The sequence below is a fragment of the Citrus clementina genome, unplaced genomic scaffold (assembly GCF_000493195.1).
Source record: "Citrus clementina cultivar Clemenules unplaced genomic scaffold, Citrus_clementina_v1.0 scaffold_5, whole genome shotgun sequence".
NCBI lineage: Eukaryota > Viridiplantae > Streptophyta > Magnoliopsida > Sapindales > Rutaceae > Citrus > Citrus x clementina.
The window spans coordinates 6,121,012-6,139,948 of record NW_006262201.1 but is presented as its reverse complement, the minus strand read 5'-3'; the positions used below and the strand labels follow the sequence as shown (position 1 = coordinate 6,139,948).

Here is an 18,937-nt window from a genome sequence, read left to right as displayed (position 1 = left end):
TCCTTAATAACAAATTAACTTACTAGTATTATAGGAATAAAATAAAATTTAGTTAAAATATGAGTGATCTGAATAAATTTTCTGCGTCCGAATAGTCCTTCCCATTTATATATTTGGTGGGATGAAATTTCTATTGGAGAGGAATTTGATATAAAAAAAAAATTAAAATACGAGTGTTCAACCTTCGGTTAACAGCCACGTGCTCGAGCCAACAGAGCTACTCCAGCTTGCTTTTCATTAAAATGCTATTCTTAGCGCCTGTTTGGTATGGCTTATTTAAGAGTCATAAGTGCTTATTTAATCGCATAGCACTTTTTAAATTTTTTTTATGGTGTTTGGTTTTTTTTTTAGTAGAGTTTTTTAATCTTAAATAAGCTAATTTACCTCTACTAGCAAAAGCCCAAAATTTGAGCTTTTGGGAGTAGAGGTTAGAGAGCTTTTCCAAAAAATATATAATATCAAAAATATCCTTGACATATTTCATTAATTACATAATACCCTTTGTATAAAACCTACCCAACGAAAATTGTTGCCGCCATATAAACATATTGCAGCCGCCACTTCACTTTATCTCTTTTTGTTTTTTTTTAAATAACCAGCACTTTAATTTTGCAATCTCTAATACATAACCAACACTTGAGAGAGTAATCATAGTCATAGCCAACGTTTTTTGGTGATGAGGATGTCAGGTAATACGACACTTCTCATGTTCCATTAACATTTCAATTATATTATTAATTATCATTTTAATTTGAATAGTATTATTTGTTTAGGAGAATATATCAATTATGAAATTTTTAATTTTGAAAATTAAAGAAATGATTGAACTGATTTTTTCTTATTAATTGATAGCTTGGATGCATTTTGTTACATGTTAAATAATTATAAATACATATCCTTTTTGGTAATTTAATTACACAAAAGCACTTTTAATTTTACACAACCAAACTGTTTAATGGTTCAAAAGTATTTTTTTAATTGACAACCAAACACCCAATGACTTTTTGTCCAAAAACTCTATTGGTATAAGTTCTACTTCTATAAGCTCTATTTAATAAGTTATATATTATTCTTGTTCTTTAAGAAGACAACAACAATTAAGAAGCATCCAAAAGAAAGAGAGCAAGATGCAGTAAATAGCTCAGTTAGTGGTCATATCATTAGGATTTGTCTCTTTCTAGTTGGACTCTTTATCTGGATATAAAAAACTTGTACGAATCCTCGCATGCATTATTTTTTTTTTAATACAAAAAACATATATAGTGAACGGCCGGACCGTCGATGACTCCAAAGAAATTAACAACGCTTTAAGACCAGTTTGTACACTATTATATACATTTGTATAATATGCAAGCTTAAACTGTGGCATTTGTCACAACGACTCATATGTTGTTGACTAATTGCATCTTGAGCATTTTTTTTTATTTGGTATTTTTTATTACAATCAGCCATCTGTTGGGACCTATTCTTAACAGCCTAAATTTTTATCTTCACTAATAATCTAGGGAAATATGTTCTAACTCCGACAACTGTCTAACTCCACCATATTAATAATTAGGAGAGAAAAAATAAAAGTTTATAATATTCAAATAATTGCATTTAATATTCAACATCTATAGCAAATTTGATTTTATATTTCTTCTTTCCGTTGCCAAATGATAGATTTATATATAGCCTTCCAATAGCAGGAAGCCCCAAACCATCTATTCAGTATCATCATTAATAAAAAAAGTGAAAAAAAGAACAATAAGAAACTTAAAAACCTTGAATCAAAACCTAAGATATTTTTTAATTTTATATTATTAAAGAAAATATAATAATTTAAAATTTTAATATTATTGTAAATGTTAAAAAGTAATTTAATATTATTAGTCTACTAGATAGATTATATTATTTGTATGAAATTTGTATTAATTAAAAAAATATAAAATCAATTTTCTAATTACTAAAGGGGTTTTGGTGTCCTTTTTTGAAAACTAAAGTATCTTTGTGACCATTTCCTCAAAGCTTGAGAGTGTAGGTGTCTTTTTCCTAATGAAAAGTCATAAGGGTTTCGTAAATGATCACACACACCTCTATTTTATGATTATACCCTTCAACTATTACAATAAAAATGACTTAAAAAATTCTATATTAAAATGATCTAATATAAAAAAATAATATAAATTTTATAAATCATTTTGAATATTAAAAGAATTGTATTAATATTATTGATATGACAGATATGTTTTAATATTAGTAAAACATGTTCATGCAAAAGTTTATAATATTCAAATAATTGCATTTAATATTCAACATAACTTACAAAATCTGTATTATATATTTTTTTAATAAATTTTTTATTATGTCTATATTAGATTAATATTAAAAATAATTTTCATATCATATATATGTCATTTAATTAATTATATTTAATATATTTTATTTTTATTAATTATTTTATCTTAATATCTATGGTATTTATAATTATTATTAAATTTTATATTTATAATTATTATTAAATTTTTATTTCGGATTTGTATGACCATTTATAAAACTCATGGGTGTGACCATTTATTTAAAAAAAAAAATGGGGGTGCGGGCGACTTTTTCCATTTTGTAAAACATGAGCTATATTCTTACATAATTAGCTTAGGTTAAATGACTTCATTAATTAGTGTGGTATTCGAGCGAAAGTCCCGTGTTTGAGCATAACCTAACCCCTTGCGTGTGCGTACGCATTAATGTGTCAACTTAAAATAAAATTAACTGACGAATCCTAGGTAGGGGAATTTATAATAATATCGTATATGTGATATATGCCACGATAAAGTTGCACGGACAAACATTCTCTCATCTGTGATCATAGTATCATACCAATATTAATTCTCCAAGTAAAGACATGCATACCAAGACCTTTTACCTAGAAACCATCGTTGGCCTGATCATTATCCGTTTTGTCAAGGGTTATTTTCAAACCCTCCCTTCTCTTCAATTTCATTCTAATTAAATGTTGTTGTAAAACACTGCAGCCTTGATTCCCAGCAATTGAATGCACTGACAAATTAATTAAACAGAGGAAACAGTGGGCATGCGACGTAGTATATATAAGAGAGGGAAAAAAGATTAATTTCTTACTGCATTAAAAAATGGTAAGTTTTTGAAAGACTTCAGGGTCGATATCAAGAGTGCTACCAGAGGAGGTCAAAGGAAAATGAGAGCTGCTGTTGCTGAAATGAAGAAACGACATGACGAGCTTCTTAAGAAGACTAAACTCAACAAGCGATCCCGATCCCAAGTGATCGAGGTTTCTATTTATCATAACCGTACGACTCTCCCCAATCAATAAACCCCAAACCCACTCAAGCTTTTTTTTTTTTTTTTTTGGAATTGTATATCAAATTTTCTTTTTTGAAAACTATTTTTGCTTGAGTGGGGTTCAAGGTAAGGGCGTTTAGCAGTGGGGTGAGCATATCATTTTTCTCTATTTGTTCGTATTTTTTATTTGCGTTGAGCATAGATGAGAATAGAGAAATGATGAAACTCAACAATTAATTATCAGATTAGGTCTCAAAGAATAGTAAATGACACATAAATAGCATTAGTTAGGATCCAAATTTAATTTGTGTCACAACTCTGTAAATCTAACATTATTGTATGGCAATACAAGACCAAACTCAAGAAGGCATTCCCCATCCTGGCAATCGAGTTTCAATTTATTCTTTTTCCGTACATACTGTATATGTGGAATTTTCTTCTCTACTATATATATATGTACACATGCATTAATTGCACATTGATTTATTGGCGGAATCTGTGTGAGAGTGCCATCTCTAGGTTAACTGCATTAGTTTTTTAATGATGAATTTCAGGGTAGTGGCTCAAGGACAAATGAGAGTGATAGCACCCATTCTGATGTTGGGTCATCACCCTCTTCTATTTACCTGAGCATAAATGCGGAAGAGGACGATGCTGTAGATCTCAATCCCACGGAACCACATATAAAAGATGACTTGAGTCCAGAGGTCAGTCAATCATCGTCCCTTTTAATTTATGAGTACGGCCAGGTATCTCGGTGTGCCGATTACAAATAAACTGTTACATCAATTAAAAATCAAATACTGGAATAATAGTTGGCCTGCATTTGTATTCCAGAGTAGTAGAACAACTGAGGACGATGACCCTCATTCTCATGTTGATCTTCCTCCGTTCGTACCTGAAGCAACTGATGAGAACTCCAAATTTATAGGAATCGAAGCAGAAATAGAAAATGATATTGGCGATATTGAAGATCCGAAGGTGGATCTCAAGAGAGATCACCCAACTCGAAAGGTAAAGAATTTAACCTTTCCAAAAATATATTAATGGTTTGCCTCCACATGTTTCAAAATCTATCAAAACTCTTATGCCCTTTAAAAACAAATATTCTTAGTTTCAACTTTCTTTTTTCTCGTACTATTTTATAAATAGAAAGTTTTATTGGACCAATTGTGAGATTTTACAGCACATCTTGGGTAAAATAGTAGATACACAAAAACAGTTTTTTTTTAAAAAAAAAAATTACAAAAGGAGAGTTTAATATTTCAACTAATAAGCTCATTATTGCCATTTGTATTAAGTAATTAATTATTAAGCCTTGATTTTTTAAAATGAAAAAAATTAATCTTTTAGTATTAGATTTTCACCGACAGTATTTAGCTTAACACCAAAACTATTTAATCATTACCATTTGTCAGGAACCCATTTCCGGAAAATTAAAAACAAAATGTTTGTATTTTTTGTAATGATGAAGAAAGATAAGGATCTGTGTTATTATCCCATAAATCTACATATCTTCAATATACATCTCAGAAATCAGTTTTAGGTCCGGAATTAAATTCCAAGATTAATATTTAGGAGGAGTTTATAGTTATAAATTATTTTTTTAATATTTTGCAGTAATAATGTAAAGGTCCATTTACAGTGTTATAAACTCATCCCGGACTACAATCGCTAATTTTAATTTCGGATTGAAAAATTTTCGTATATCCTAGTTCCTTGTATAACTAGATGATAAATTTGTAATACAGCTTACGCCAGAGCAAACCTTTGTCATTGTCAATTTCATGCTAGAGGTTCCGTCGGCTATTTTCGACCAACTTTCATCGGCCCATAAAATCCAGTACGCATTACTTAGCATGTTAATGTCTATGGCCACCATGATCGTTTGCATTTCTGAGCTTATTTACAAAGTAAGAAGTGAAAGAGTTGCATGGAAATGGAAGGAGAAAATAATTATTCCTTGGCTATATTATCCACCACCGAGTAACAAGCCTTTCGGTTCTGTCACTGTATTTATTGGATTATTTGTTCCATTTTTCAGTGTATTTTCACAATAACTACTTATGCTTGCTTCCTTAGGCACAGTAATAATCCTATCAAAATTTCCATGTGGCCCATAATTTTTTCCTTCGGATTATTGTGTTCAAAACTTCAGCAGAAGTCTCAAAGAGCTAGAGGATTAAAAAATAATAAGTACTTAGAGGACGGTTTTCCCGTTGTACTATATATAATAATTTTTTGATTAATTTGTTGAAGGGTTAATCCCGTTTTAAATGACTGCCACATCATTTAGAATCCAAATTATTTATAAATATCCCAAACTCATTTGCAATTGAGTTCAAATGCACCCATTTTTTATAAATATCCCAAACTCCTACTGGCTTGAGTGCGATGTAATTGTTTTCACTCACCCTCAGACAAATTCTACTTGCGATTACACAACTCGTCAAGTTTTAATCAGCTAGCAGCTTAAAAGTTTGTGTTAGGATTTTAACCCCCCTCTTATTAATAGAGTTGAGGTAGTTTTGGAAATATTGAAAATAAAATAAAATAAAAGAACTTCTTTCGACCTTTTCCGTTTAAAGTCCTCAACTCACTGAGTGCACTCGCCTATCTCTGACCTTGACTTGCTGGCTGGTGATTCGTCTCTCTTTTGCATGCATTTTTTTTTTCTATGTTTCCACTTGTATTTCGTTCATTGCACAAAATTTTCTGCAATTTGTACCGAAGTAAGGTTTAGCTTTCATTTGAGAATTCTTGTCGGATTTTAGAACTGATTTTGGTTCAATATTAGAGTTTCAGAAGCAAATAAAGCTGTTCGGAGTTTTTGTTCCGTGCACTGAGACTCTATTCCGCTCCCAATTGTACAATTGGTCTGGAATAGAAACCAATATAGATTTTCTCCAATACCAATATAGATTTTCCTCCAAAATTATTAATTAGTAAGAGCAGAAATTTAGGTTGCGCCATAATAAATTTATTTATTGTAGTCTCAGTTATAAATATATCACTGTTGGAAGGAAAAGGAGCATCTATACTCCTAAGATTTAAGAAAATAATAATGTAAATCCTAAGTTTAAATTAAGGAATACAACCATTTAAGTCTCTAGAAAACATTTACTGCAAAAAAGGCGCCACTTATAGCAAATCCTTGAAATCTACAAAGCAAAAACAATGCCTTGCCTCGTGAGGACTTATTTTGTGAATAGACAGCTGAATACGGAGACTGAATGGATCAAAGCTGATTTTACAGTTGAAATTGAACGTTTGGCCTGTGACGTTTCCCACTGTAATTTAACCTACACAACAAATAAAGGGAAATAAGAATCATAAAAGACAATATGCTTTCACTGTTCTTATTAGATAGATTTCAGAGGGAGGGATCTTTCTTTGTTTGTCTGCTGTAATACGTGGCTATCCCACTCTGTTTTGCTACTCAAGTTGAGCCTATGTTGAGACATAATTTTGAGATTGAAGCAATCACATGATATGAATGAATTTAGATAAGAAGAAGTAGAAGTCGGAGAAGTTAAGAAAGGAAGGAAGAGTTCTTTCGCTGAAAATCTCTTCCCCATTATCCAGATGCTTTTGGCTATTTATAGCCTTACAAACGTGACAGATAATGTAGCAAAACAACTGCAACAACAAGGCAAAATAATCGGAAACAAACATGTAACCATGCTACCACTTATGCTTAAGTTAAGCAGCCTATTCGTCTAACTAAGTCTACCGTCTTGACCATCTCAACAAATATGACTATATCTGCTTCATCATCAACGCCGCTGTTGGCTACCCACGAACATATTGCATGCATGCATAATTTGCACGTATCATCACACTTAGTTGGCATTTGTATGGCCCCTTGAAGGTTTTACGATATATTTAAATCTGACGATATATTTAAAGAGTAATGATACAGCCACAAACTCTTGTACAAACTTATTTTGTACAAACTGACGTGGCATTAATTCATTGGTTGAATGAAAATATAAATTAATAAAAATAAATCATGCGGGCCAAGTGATATTTAATTCAACCAATCTTATCATGCCACATCAGTTTGTACAAAATAAATTTGTACAAGAGTTTGTGGCTGTATCATTACTCATATTTAAATGTAATGAGGAAGTGCGGAAAAAATGGCATACAAAAATTAGGCAAGTAACTAAAGTTTGAGTTATCCGGTAATAGTTAAAAACTTTTCAAAAACTTTCAAAAACTTTCCAAATTAGTGTTAGCTCATAAACTTGATCCATACAACATTGAAGCCCAAATGATCTAGTCCATGGAAGCTTCTTTAGGTAGTTAAGATTTATAGTGTAATGTGGTAAGTAGAATTTGTATGGTTGAGTAGGGTTGTTAGGTTTGGTTTGTGCAGTAGTTTGGTTAATATATGGTTATGATTAAGTTGTAACAAGCATAAATACCTCCTCTCTTAGTTGGTTTAAGCAACAAGAAGTAGTAAAGCTTCTTAGTTTTAAAAGAGTTGTAATTGAGGAGTTGTATTGAGTTCATAAGAAAAAAAGAGTGGTTTTGAGTGTTTAATCATTCAAATTCTCCAAAAATTAGTCCATATACTTGAAGGCAATCATTTTGATAAAAACACTTTAATCTTCATTTTATTCAAGAATAGAAACTTTTCAATATGAAAACTAAACAAACTTAAGTTCCATGATCATGACAATAAATTGAGCTTTTAAATGCTTAATCATACTAGCCTTACAAAAAATGCGACAAGAAATATCACCTATGATAGATAGTATCTCTAATGCTTGTCCTTGACTTTACTGAGCTTTGACCATGAATGTTTTGAACTGAGCTCACGTAGATGATATATGTCCTTCAAGAACTAGTGAGATTAAAATAATATATTTTCTATTTTACCCTTAACATGTTGTTTGATATCGTCTAAATCAAGATTTATATAACCTTTAGGTCAACTTGGTTGAATCAATTTTTTTATAATTAAAGCAATATTTTTTACCGCCAAAAGCCCTTTATCAAGATTAATTCTCTCGTAAAACATTTCAGATTTTTTGCCAGGATGAGATAATGTGTTAAACATCAGAAAGCAAAGGTTACAGATCGAGATTGGTTGGGTCATAAGGTTAAAAGATTAAATCGCTGGATCTGTAGGATGCTTTTCTGATTGTGCAATTTGTGCATACTACATCTGATTCTGTTATTGGGTGGGTCATAAGGTTACACATTATTTGTTCCATTATGGACTTGGCATAAATTGTGCCGGTGAAACATGAAACTTGAAATATCCGTAAAACTATCTTATTTTCTCTTTTCTAATAAATAATTCAAATGAATTATAGCTTGCATCACATGGGCTGAAATAAAATGCTGGCTATACATGGGTGTTACTTTGGAGCTCAAAGACACTATTTTGGGTAGTTTTGGTTCGTGGATTTGTTTTTTAACATGCATATTTGCAATTTTGGATGTCTTAATACTTACACAACTGTTTAATGGTAAATATATTAATATCAATTAAAGTTATGTTCATTTCTAGTCATTGTCGATTTTTCCTTAGAGCAATATATTTTGAGCAATATTGAAACTTATCTACATTACACCAATTATTGATGTAACTTAAGTGATGTTTATTTTCTTGGACCGATCAAACGGTTCAAGATCAAGCATTTCTGGTCTGCAGTTAAGCCAATGAATGCTGATCTGAACTTTACCTTACAAGTTATATTCTTGCTGGTGAGGGATTACAAGTAACACTACTAATTTACAAATTTTAATTCATACATATCCTATTGCCATACAATTAAAATTCATATAAGGTATGAGTTCACTAAGGCATCATTAAATTGTTGCAATTTCCTCAGTCAATTGATGAAAATTTGACTCGATGTCTTTTTCCACACGGTCCAAAGACAGCCAAAACCATACATTCATGAACAACACTAATGAAACTTCGACTAGATGTCTTTTTTGTAGAATTCGGATCACACAGCAGTTCTTAATACATTCATGAACAGAAAAAACTTACCTTATTCAAGTTTATAGACAATAGACTAACCATGGCATCTCTGGCGGCAAATCCGCCACAAAATAATGTCCCCAAAGGGGAGCTCAAATAAAGAGAATTGAACGGATCAATGCTGAAATTACAGTTGAAATTGAAAGCCAGATTGCAGATATATATGATTCTTCCCCCTTTGACTTTTCCTACACAAGTCAAAGGACACAGAATAATAAATTAAAATTTGAACCCTTGAAGGTTTTACTACATATAGCACATTTATAAAACCTATTGAGTAGGTGAAACAAAGTCATACCAGATCAGTAATTATCAAGTAAAACTCTCAACCCTTTCAATCCGTTATATTCCAGATGGATATAACTGGATGTCATACCGCCACTCCATATCCTCAAAAGCTCGTAGCCTTTGTCTCAACTCTGGCTGAGGCCAATGTAACTCCAATTTGCATAAGCTCTTTATGCACCAAAGCTCCTCAGGAAGCTTTCTCAAGTACGCACAAGGGTTCAAAATTAAGCTTTCAAGTTTTGGCATTGCTCCTGCCCCCATCGTCCACTCCTCCAGCCATAGCATTGATTTTAGGTGCAAAATCTTGAGCTGCGAAAAACTGCTACAGCCAACACAAGCCAGCTTTCTTTCTAAGTACGAGTTCTGCTTTAGTTTCAGCACCTCAAGGTGTGGAAGCTTTTCTAGTGTCGGCATAGGATCCTCCATTAACTCAGTATTTGATAGGCTCAGTTGGGTCAGACTTGGAGGAAATTTGTACTCGGACAGGACCATCCGTGAGAGCTGCCACATCTTGCCTTTATTCACCAGATTCAAGCATTCAAGTTTGTGTAGTTTGCATAGGCTTTTGGAAACCCCAGAATGATAGTAACTCAAATCTCCAGATATTCTAAAAGTTCGAACATTAGGGAGTCTGCCCAATATATCTGGAGTACAACTACTTGGGTGTAAGGCTGATATGAAAATGAGATTTTTCAGGGAGCTGGAATAATTTTTTGGAGGTGCAGGCAGAGTGATGGAACCAAAGTTTAGATGCATGAGTTTTTGCATCATCCAAATATCCTCTGGTGACTGATCTATGTAGCTAGATGGCATTTCTAGTGTTTGAAGGTTTATAAGGGTGCATAGCAGTGAAGGAAGACATTTGAGCGAAGGAATATTCAATTTCAAATACTTCAAATAGAATAAATTTTCTAATCCGGGTGGATATTGGTCGAGAACTGCAGAACCCAAGTTCAATACCCGAAGGTGTTTGAACTTTTTACAAAAATTCTCGCAATGTATCAGAGCGAGATGATCGCTTTTTGAACTGTGATTCAGAAAAGATTGGAGATACATGTCAGAATGTTCTAAAGATAAAAACTCAATCAGATCTTTGAAAACGATGTACCGTTTAACATTTGACAGTGATTCCTCTTCAGAAAAGATTGAAGATACAAATTCCGTCTTTTCAGCCATCAAAGCCAATGAAGTAAATTCAAGACTTGGAACATAACACGCTTTAATTGTGCCACCGGATCTTCTCTTACTCACTTGAATGAAGCCACGATGGATTAGTTCTTTCAAGTAATGTTTGGCAGTTTCTTCACTGTTGTATGGTATGAAACCTTCAGCTACCCACAACTGATATAATTGCTCCGTAGATATCTCAATACTCGGAGGGAAGGCACACAAATAGATGCAGCAGACTTTTAAGTGAAAAGGTAACTCCATCACAGAAAAAATTTGTCTCCAAACTGTCGGAATCGCTTCGCCGCTAAGATAATTTCCTAATGGCATACTTCCATAGTGTAGGACGAAAAATTGTAAGCCTTCATACTTTATTTTAATCAGTGGTCCTCCAACGAGCACTGAATCAAGCCAAATCTTCTCTCCGTTTTCCATTTCCAACGATGTAAGGAGGTCTGGATCAGTGACCAATATCAATACTCTGCTTCCATTCTGATCATCGGGAAGAAGTTCTTCAAGATCAATCCATATATCAGTGTCATCGAAGACATCATCTAGTACAATAAAGTACTTCTTGTCTGTTAGGTAATCTCGAAGAATAGATTTCTTCAATTGATAATCTTCACCGATAATTACACTAACCCGAGATGGAGGCATCACAGACTTGATTATGTCATCCAATATCTTGCGAAAATCGTAGAGTAGAGAAACCCTGACCCAAGCAAGACAGTCAAAATAGAACTTAACATGATTATTATTGTAAGTATCAGCAGCAAAAGCAGTCTTATCGAAGCCATTGCTGTCGAGAATTGCAACCACCGAAAGCCCAGATGGTCCCTCAATCAATAGATCAAACAACTTCTCTCTGCCCCTTTCAAATTCACTGACATCAAGCTGAGGCTGTCCCTCACTCAATTGGCGAATGATTATGTTACTTTGTTCACTGATATCAAAACCATTGTCGCTGGGTGGAAGTTGTTGCATCCGATTTCTAATATCAATGATTTTACTGTGGAGTCCAATAAGAAGAGCCATATTAGACCTGCTCTCAGTTTCGATTTCACTGTTTTGCTGCTGCATGATGTTGATGATGAATGTGTCAATGGCTTCCTCAGATTCATGGACAAAGTGATTGATGTCCTCCAGAATTTCCAAAATGTCTGGTCTTTTAACGTCTTCATCGCTTTCTTCCAAGTCCAACAGTTGCAAAAAAGGCAAAGATATTTTGGATTCATCGAATTCGTCTCTAATGAGTTGAATCAAATGACGAGCCATGTCGCCTTCATAGTTCCCGAGCAGAGTAGTAATAATTTCAGTCTCCGTAAAAAGGTTTTGAAAAAGTGGAGTTAAATTTGTTGAATCGGGCAACGTTAACGTGCCTTCTTCACCTGCTAACACGCTTTTCAACCTCTCACAAAATAGTCGGAGGTGGACGTCCAGCATGTCTCCTTCTCTCACTTATACTGTTTAGCAGGAATTTGCAAAACAGAGCTATTAAAAATATATAAATATATGCAAAACAGAGTACTTGTGTTGTGAAATAACTATCTCTAACTAAGGAGCTGTTTGGTATTTTTCTATTTGACGAAAATATTAGAATGACGAACATCTTTCACAAAGTACTTTTCTGACATGTTCTTGGATTTGGTGAAAATAACATTGAAAAAGTCTTTGGTGCCCACTTAAAGCACTGTTATTTTCCATTAATTCCGTAACGGGTGGATACTTTAATCAATCAACATAATGCATTGTTCAAAGAATGAATGGAAATAAGATGGGTCCGACATATAATTTATTTTATAATTTTTTCAAAAGAATTGCTAAACACATTTTTACAAATTTCATTTTCAAATGCTATTTTAACACAGGCTACCAACGTGAATTAACATAAGATTTCTACGTATTCAACTCAAAAAATTAGTCTTTTAGGTAGAGTGACCTACCTCCTTATAAATCCAACTATCTCCTCTTTTCTAACTAATGTGGGACACAACTCAATAATCCCCCCCTCGAACGAAACCACCACCACTAGACGCCGGTCCTTTCGTCTGACACACTTGAGTTGTTTTAACCACATTCCAACTATTAGGGTCAAACTCTGATACCACTTGTTGGGGAGATTTAACATAAAATTTCTAGTTATTCAACCCAAAAGACTAACATTTTAGGTGGAGTAACTTACCTCCTTATAAACTCAAGTAACTCTCATATTATAGCCAATGTGTGACACAACTCAACAAATATTATATAGAAACTAATCATATCTTTATTATAAAACAAATACAAAAACAACATTTGAGGATAAAAGCAAATATAACAAAAAAGATACCAAATGCACCCTAAATCATATGCACTTCAGTTGCTAAAAGCAAATATAACAGAGAAGATAATAGTGATGCAGAAACACAAACTAAATAAATAGTAATTCCTATTCGCAAACAACTCCATCAAGTTATAGATCTATTTATTTATTTATTTCGTGTACTAAATAATAGTAAGCTCCAAGGGAGAATAATGGTTTTAAAAAAAATTATATGCACATATTTTTTAATGTGCGAGTGAATTTCATTTGATATTATTTGTGGGCGATGATTTTTACACAATAAAATTGCAAGCAACGTGTACATGATAGTGATTATTTTGATACTTACGAAAATGAAAATAAAAAAATATAACTTGTGAAAAATAATTAATGACAAACCTAAAGTGGATCTAACATTCATGAGATAAAAATAAATAAAATGAAATTATTATATGAATAATTCAGATAATAAAATACCTGTTATTGATTGTTTGAGTAATCAAAGATTTAATGTCCCGATGATATCTAATTGTGACTGAAAGCACCACAATCAAACAGTTATGTGGAAGAAGCAAAAAAAATCAAATTGAAGAATTTTATTCAAACTGGATGTTGATAAATGAATGGTGCTTGGTACAATTGAAAATGATAGCATAAGAAAACACAAGTTAAGAGAAAAAGGGAGGAAAGGCGAAAGAGCATTTTAGCTTTACTTCTAAGTAAAGACAAATATCTCGGTTCAAGAAATGAACGAGGTACCAAACTAGCAATAGGAAAAAGGAGGAAGGTTAATAAAGCATCTTAACAAAAGCTAAACAAAACAAAGACTTGGTTCAAGAAAAGAATAAGATGCTGATGTCCTGCAATCTTGTTTAATTGTTTTTGTTTTCTGTTTTTGCCAATCCAAAAAAGGAAAGCAATGTACATTTGCTAACGAGAATTCAAAAACAATCCTTTTGTCTCAAAATAAAATGAAAATAAATCATGATGACAAGATTGTAATACGAAGATTATTGAAATAACAGCATTCATTTTTTTTTAAAAAAAGAGAAATAAACTCTACCTTATAGTGTGAAATAAACTCTACCTTATAGTGTCTAAAATAAATTAAATAAGATAAATGATGGGAATGAAAAAAAAGTTAGTACTAGATTTCTTTTGAAACTAGAACGTCTTAAATTTCTTAAAGCTAAAGTTTCTTGATAATATAAAGATTTATCATCACACTCCTAAACAAAACTATCATAAACTTCATCATACGACACGAAAAAGTCTTGTCCTTCATCTGAAAGCCTATAATTTTTACCCCCAAAAAAAAAAAAAACACCAGAAATTAACTGTCAAAAATTACTGTGTAGAGTGAAATCTTACAAGTTGTTCATATTGCAAAGTGCATAGAGATAACTGTCAATCAACTATTTCATTATGTCCAGACATTATAGACGCTATAACTCACTGGTCACTCACTCACCATAATAATGCCTAAAAGAACATTTATATGTATATATAAGGCATCTTTTGTTTAATATTTTTGTGCGCATAAGCGTATGCTTTACTCAATATCACAGTAGACACAAGTCATCATAGGTGCCAATCGCTTTAATTATGATTATTTGTTAATCTAGTGATGATTACATCTGTGTTTAGTACAAAACAGAAACCGCATAAACAAACTTTGCCGCGCTTTGTAACAACTTTGACTGAAGTTTGATGTGGTCAAATGAGAATGAGTGGGTCACGTGCGCATCACATGGGAGGGCTAATCTGCAACAATACTCGCAGCCTCACTTTTATCAAATTCGCAAATCGAATTCAAAACAACTTCCCGAAAAGACGGCTCAAGTTGATTGTTAATTTCCATTTTTATGCATCAGTAGTCTTATCTGCATTTACTCCAATAGTTGATGCAATTCTTGTGGCTTCTGCAAATTTGTATCCTCTTTAAACGCTTGGGTTGATTGTGTTAGGGTACTATTGGCTTGTTCGGAAAATTGGAAATCAAACAATCAATTGTCGATAGGCCAGAACCAGATGTTAATTTGTGCAAAGACCAGATTTGCAGAATAGCTGCATATTCAACGAACTTTACCAAACATTTTTAGAGTCTTGCCGTTGATGGACTACAAGTAACATTGCAAATTCACAATTATAAAAGCAGTCTGCTGCACAAATCTTGAGATGGTAAATGGCATAAAGCTGATAAATAAGTAGAGATAATACACATCAGAATTTAGGTGCTTAATTGGCATATTAATGCAGAGTGTCATATTCACATTGGTGAATTTGAGACAGCAGAGCAAACCACACACGAATGAAGAAAACTTAATTGGAACTAATCATACGACTGTTAGAAAATCAAAAAATACATACCAATAGACGCTAAAATTCAATAAAAAGGAAGGCCTTATTCAAGTTCATAGACAATAAATTAAGCATGGCAAATCCGATACGAAACAATATCCCCAAAAGACAGCTCAAAAATGCTAAATTACAGTTGAGTTACATGATGTCTCCGCCTCTGATTTTACCTAGGCAAGTAAAAGGAAATAAGAATCATAAATGAAAATGTGCTTTTACAGTTCTTTTGAAATAGAATACAGAGGAATCTTTCTTTGTTTCTCTGCTGCAAAGAGTAATCTCCTGTGTTTTTCTACTTGAGTTCAATCTACGTTGAGACATAATTTTGACATTTTGAAGCAACCGAAATTAGACAGGCATTTTTATGACCCTCGGAGGTTCTACAATAGATATAAATCTACTAAGGAAACGGAAAAATGGCATACCAAATCAGGCAAGTTACTAAAGGTTGAGTTATCAGATAAGATACTTGTTTAGGGAATGAAATGGGGTGACCAAGATAAAAGTGTTTGCTCATACATTATCGTGCTCTCCTCAAAGTAAAAGTGAGCAAATGGTTGAGCAGATCATCTCGACCAGAAAAATATGTGGTGACCTCGAGCACATCACCTCGACCAGGATGCTATTGGTCACCTCGACCAGGAAGTCACCAGGAAGCACGTCATCCGCGAGGCCAATTTCCTGCAAGAAGCATAAAGCCATTCCTGCTGTATTCTTGCTAAGGGTTGATTCGAGGAGACCCGGTCAACGACAGTTGGCGAGGCATGCTCTCCAGCCCGAGAATCTAGGCACGAAGGCCACGCAACCACCCATGACTACGGAAATGGAGAATCCACGTTCGAGAGGTGGGAGGATAACGGACGTAGGCTGCAGAAAACTGGGATTCAGAAGAAGCCTATAAAAAGGTAGCCAACGAAGGTAAAAGGGTTAGCAATTTTGAGATTAGAAGAGAGATAAAAGCAATTCTAAAAGAAGAGCAAACTACGAAAAAGCCATAAGATCTGTGGCAAGCGTTCCCCGAACCTTCATATCTGACTTGAGCGTCGGAGGGTTTGCGCCGGGAAAACAACCGGCGTACTCTGACTTGTGTGTGTGCGCAGGAACCTCTGGAGAAGAAGCCTTACGAGGAGACCTCCTGGTCGTGGTGAAGTTGATCGAGCAGAGAGCCTGGTCGTAGAACGAGGACAACCAGAATCTTGCATCAACATTTTGGCACCGTCTGTGGGGAGCTGAGCAAAAAGCTTCTGTTGATAGCAAGAAGTGAGGGGAAGTAACTGAAAAGCAATGGAGGCAGGAGGAAGTAGTGCACAAGGGGGTGATATGAGGCTTAATGATTCCGTGACACTGAGGGAGATAGCCAGTGAAGCACGGGAAAAAGCCATGTTCGACCGGATGGAACGAATGGAAAAGCAGATGGAATCCTTGACAACCATTCTGCATGAGCGGCGGAACGAACGAAGGGTAACCCAGGAAGAAAGGGTGAGAGGAGGTGGAGTGGCACCAGATCCCAGTAGTACAAGGAGAAGTCAAACCATCGGGAGACTTGGTGGTGAGAGAGGTAACATACCCCTGCGGGGAGAATTCCATAGAGAGGAAGAGCAGTCCCCGGCAAGGCAGATTTTTGATGAGGACGATGGGGTGGCGAATGCAGAGGAAACGGAGTTGAGGCAACATTTGCATGATGTAGAGCAAGAGCGGGATCAAGTTGCTGCACGTGACCCTGGTCGTGCAGTGCAGCTGGAGGAGGAAGTGCGCAGACTAGCGCAGATAATTGACGACATGCAAGGAAGGAGCAGAGCTCCTGGTTGGAGGATAATGCTGGACGGAGAATCACCGCTCGCAGCAGAGATCATGAGGGCAATTATTCCAAGGGATTTCCGCCTCCCAGACCTTAGATACGCGGGAAGAACTGATCCGCTGGTGCACATAGAGCGCTTCAACGACATAACTGGAGTACAAGGATTATCTCAATCCCAAAGGTGCAGGGTGTTCCCACTATCCCTTGAGGGACATGCACGAGAGTGGTACAGGAAACTTCCTCGGGGCAGCATTAAAACCTTCGAGCAGATGTGCCAGGAATTCGCAGAGCAGTTTAGTGGGGCGATGGCACCAGAAGATGACATGATGGAGCTGAAAAGCATGAAACAGGGGGACCAAGAAACCCTTCGGGAATTCATCAAGAGGTTTCATCGTGCTGTCCTCGATTTGGGAGCCTTCAACCATCCTCAGGCACTAAGGGGATTGAAAGAGGGAGTGAAGATAGAAAGGTTGTGGTACAACTTGAGAAGCCCAGCTATTCAGTCATATGCGGCCGCATACGAGCAGGCTAAAAGAGACATAGAGATCGAGGAAGAAAAGGCGGCTCGGATTAAGACTGACCAGCTAGAGGGGTTGGAAAAGAAAGAGAAGAGGGCACCACCAGGGAATGGGCCGATCAGAAGAAGGGACCACCAGGGCTCAGGTAGTGGAGCAGGAGGTCGGGTAAAAGCTTACCAGCCTCATCAGAGGCCACCACAATATCAGCGCAGCAGGGCGCAGCCTCCTCGTTCCCCAGCTAGGGAGCCTTGGAGAAGGCATGATTCGACATATGGTGGTCTTCATCAACACTCCCACGGCAGTAGAGGGAGCAGACCAGAAGTGCTGCCACTACCCCCAACTCAAAACGGAGCAAATAGAGAAAGGGCAGTACACCTGATCGACCAGAACCAGGACTATGGGCGGTATACTTCATTGAAGATGTCCCTGGACGAGGTGTATGAGGCCATAAAGGACCGAGGATTGCTGTACCTCCCTGCCCCAATAACAAAGCTACCCGGCAGGAGAGATAGGGGACGCTATTGTAAGTTCCATGGCACTCATGGCCATACCACAGCAGAGTGTAGAGATCTCAAGACCCAAGTAGAAGATTTGGTGAGAAATCGGTACTTGGACGAGTTTATAGATGGGACCTTCCCAATGGTAGCCTTGACAAGTGAAGGGGAGCAGAGAGACAGGAACTTGAGGCGCGAGCAGCCTGCAGTTAGGGTGATAGCTGGGGGCCCAACATTAGCCGGAGATTCCAACAGGTTGAGGAAGAACTATGCTAAATATGCCATGACCAGCAAAGAGGTATTCTTCAACACCCCAGCAGCTAAACGTGCCAGAGTCAGGCAAGTGCCAATTATGTGGACAGATGAGGATGAAGAAGGAATTCTGTACCCCCACGAGGATGCTTTGGTCATCAAGGCCACTATCGCTAGCAAGAAGTTTGACAGGATACTGGTTGACACAGGGAGCTCAGTTGACGTGTTGTTTAAGTCAACCCTGGAGGAAATGGGAATAGCAGACCTGAAGTTGGAATACACCAATACCTCCTTGAAGGGATTCGGAGGAGGAAAGCTGGTCCCACTGGGTGTGGTTGAGCTGCCTATCACAATTGGGAGCTCCCAGACAGAAAGAACTATGATACTAGACTTTGTGGTGGTGGATGAAGAAGGTCCATACCAGATGATCCTGGGTCGGCCATTTCTGAGGATGAGCAA

At 35.6% G+C, this 18,937-nt stretch overlaps 1 protein-coding gene across 1 annotated transcript; it reads right to left on the bottom strand.

The window, feature by feature from the left end:
* Positions 1 to 9,643: 9,643 nt before the first annotated feature.
* LOC112098393 (disease resistance RPP8-like protein 3) lies at positions 9,644 to 13,564 on the bottom strand. Its single transcript, XM_024184620.1, has 2 exons — positions 13,536 to 13,564; positions 9,644 to 12,213 (listed from the first exon to the last, which is right to left on the bottom strand). The coding sequence occupies exon 2, from the start codon at positions 12,197 to 12,199 to the stop codon at positions 9,644 to 9,646; it is 2,556 nt and encodes an 851-aa protein (XP_024040388.1). The 5' UTR covers positions 12,200 to 12,213; positions 13,536 to 13,564.
* Positions 13,565 to 18,937: the final 5,373 nt, after the last annotated feature.

Coding starts and splice junctions, on each gene's coding strand:
- LOC112098393 (XM_024184620.1), bottom strand. CDS start 12,199: ATGCTGGACGTCCACCTCCGACTATTTTGTGAGAGGTTGAAAAGCGTG.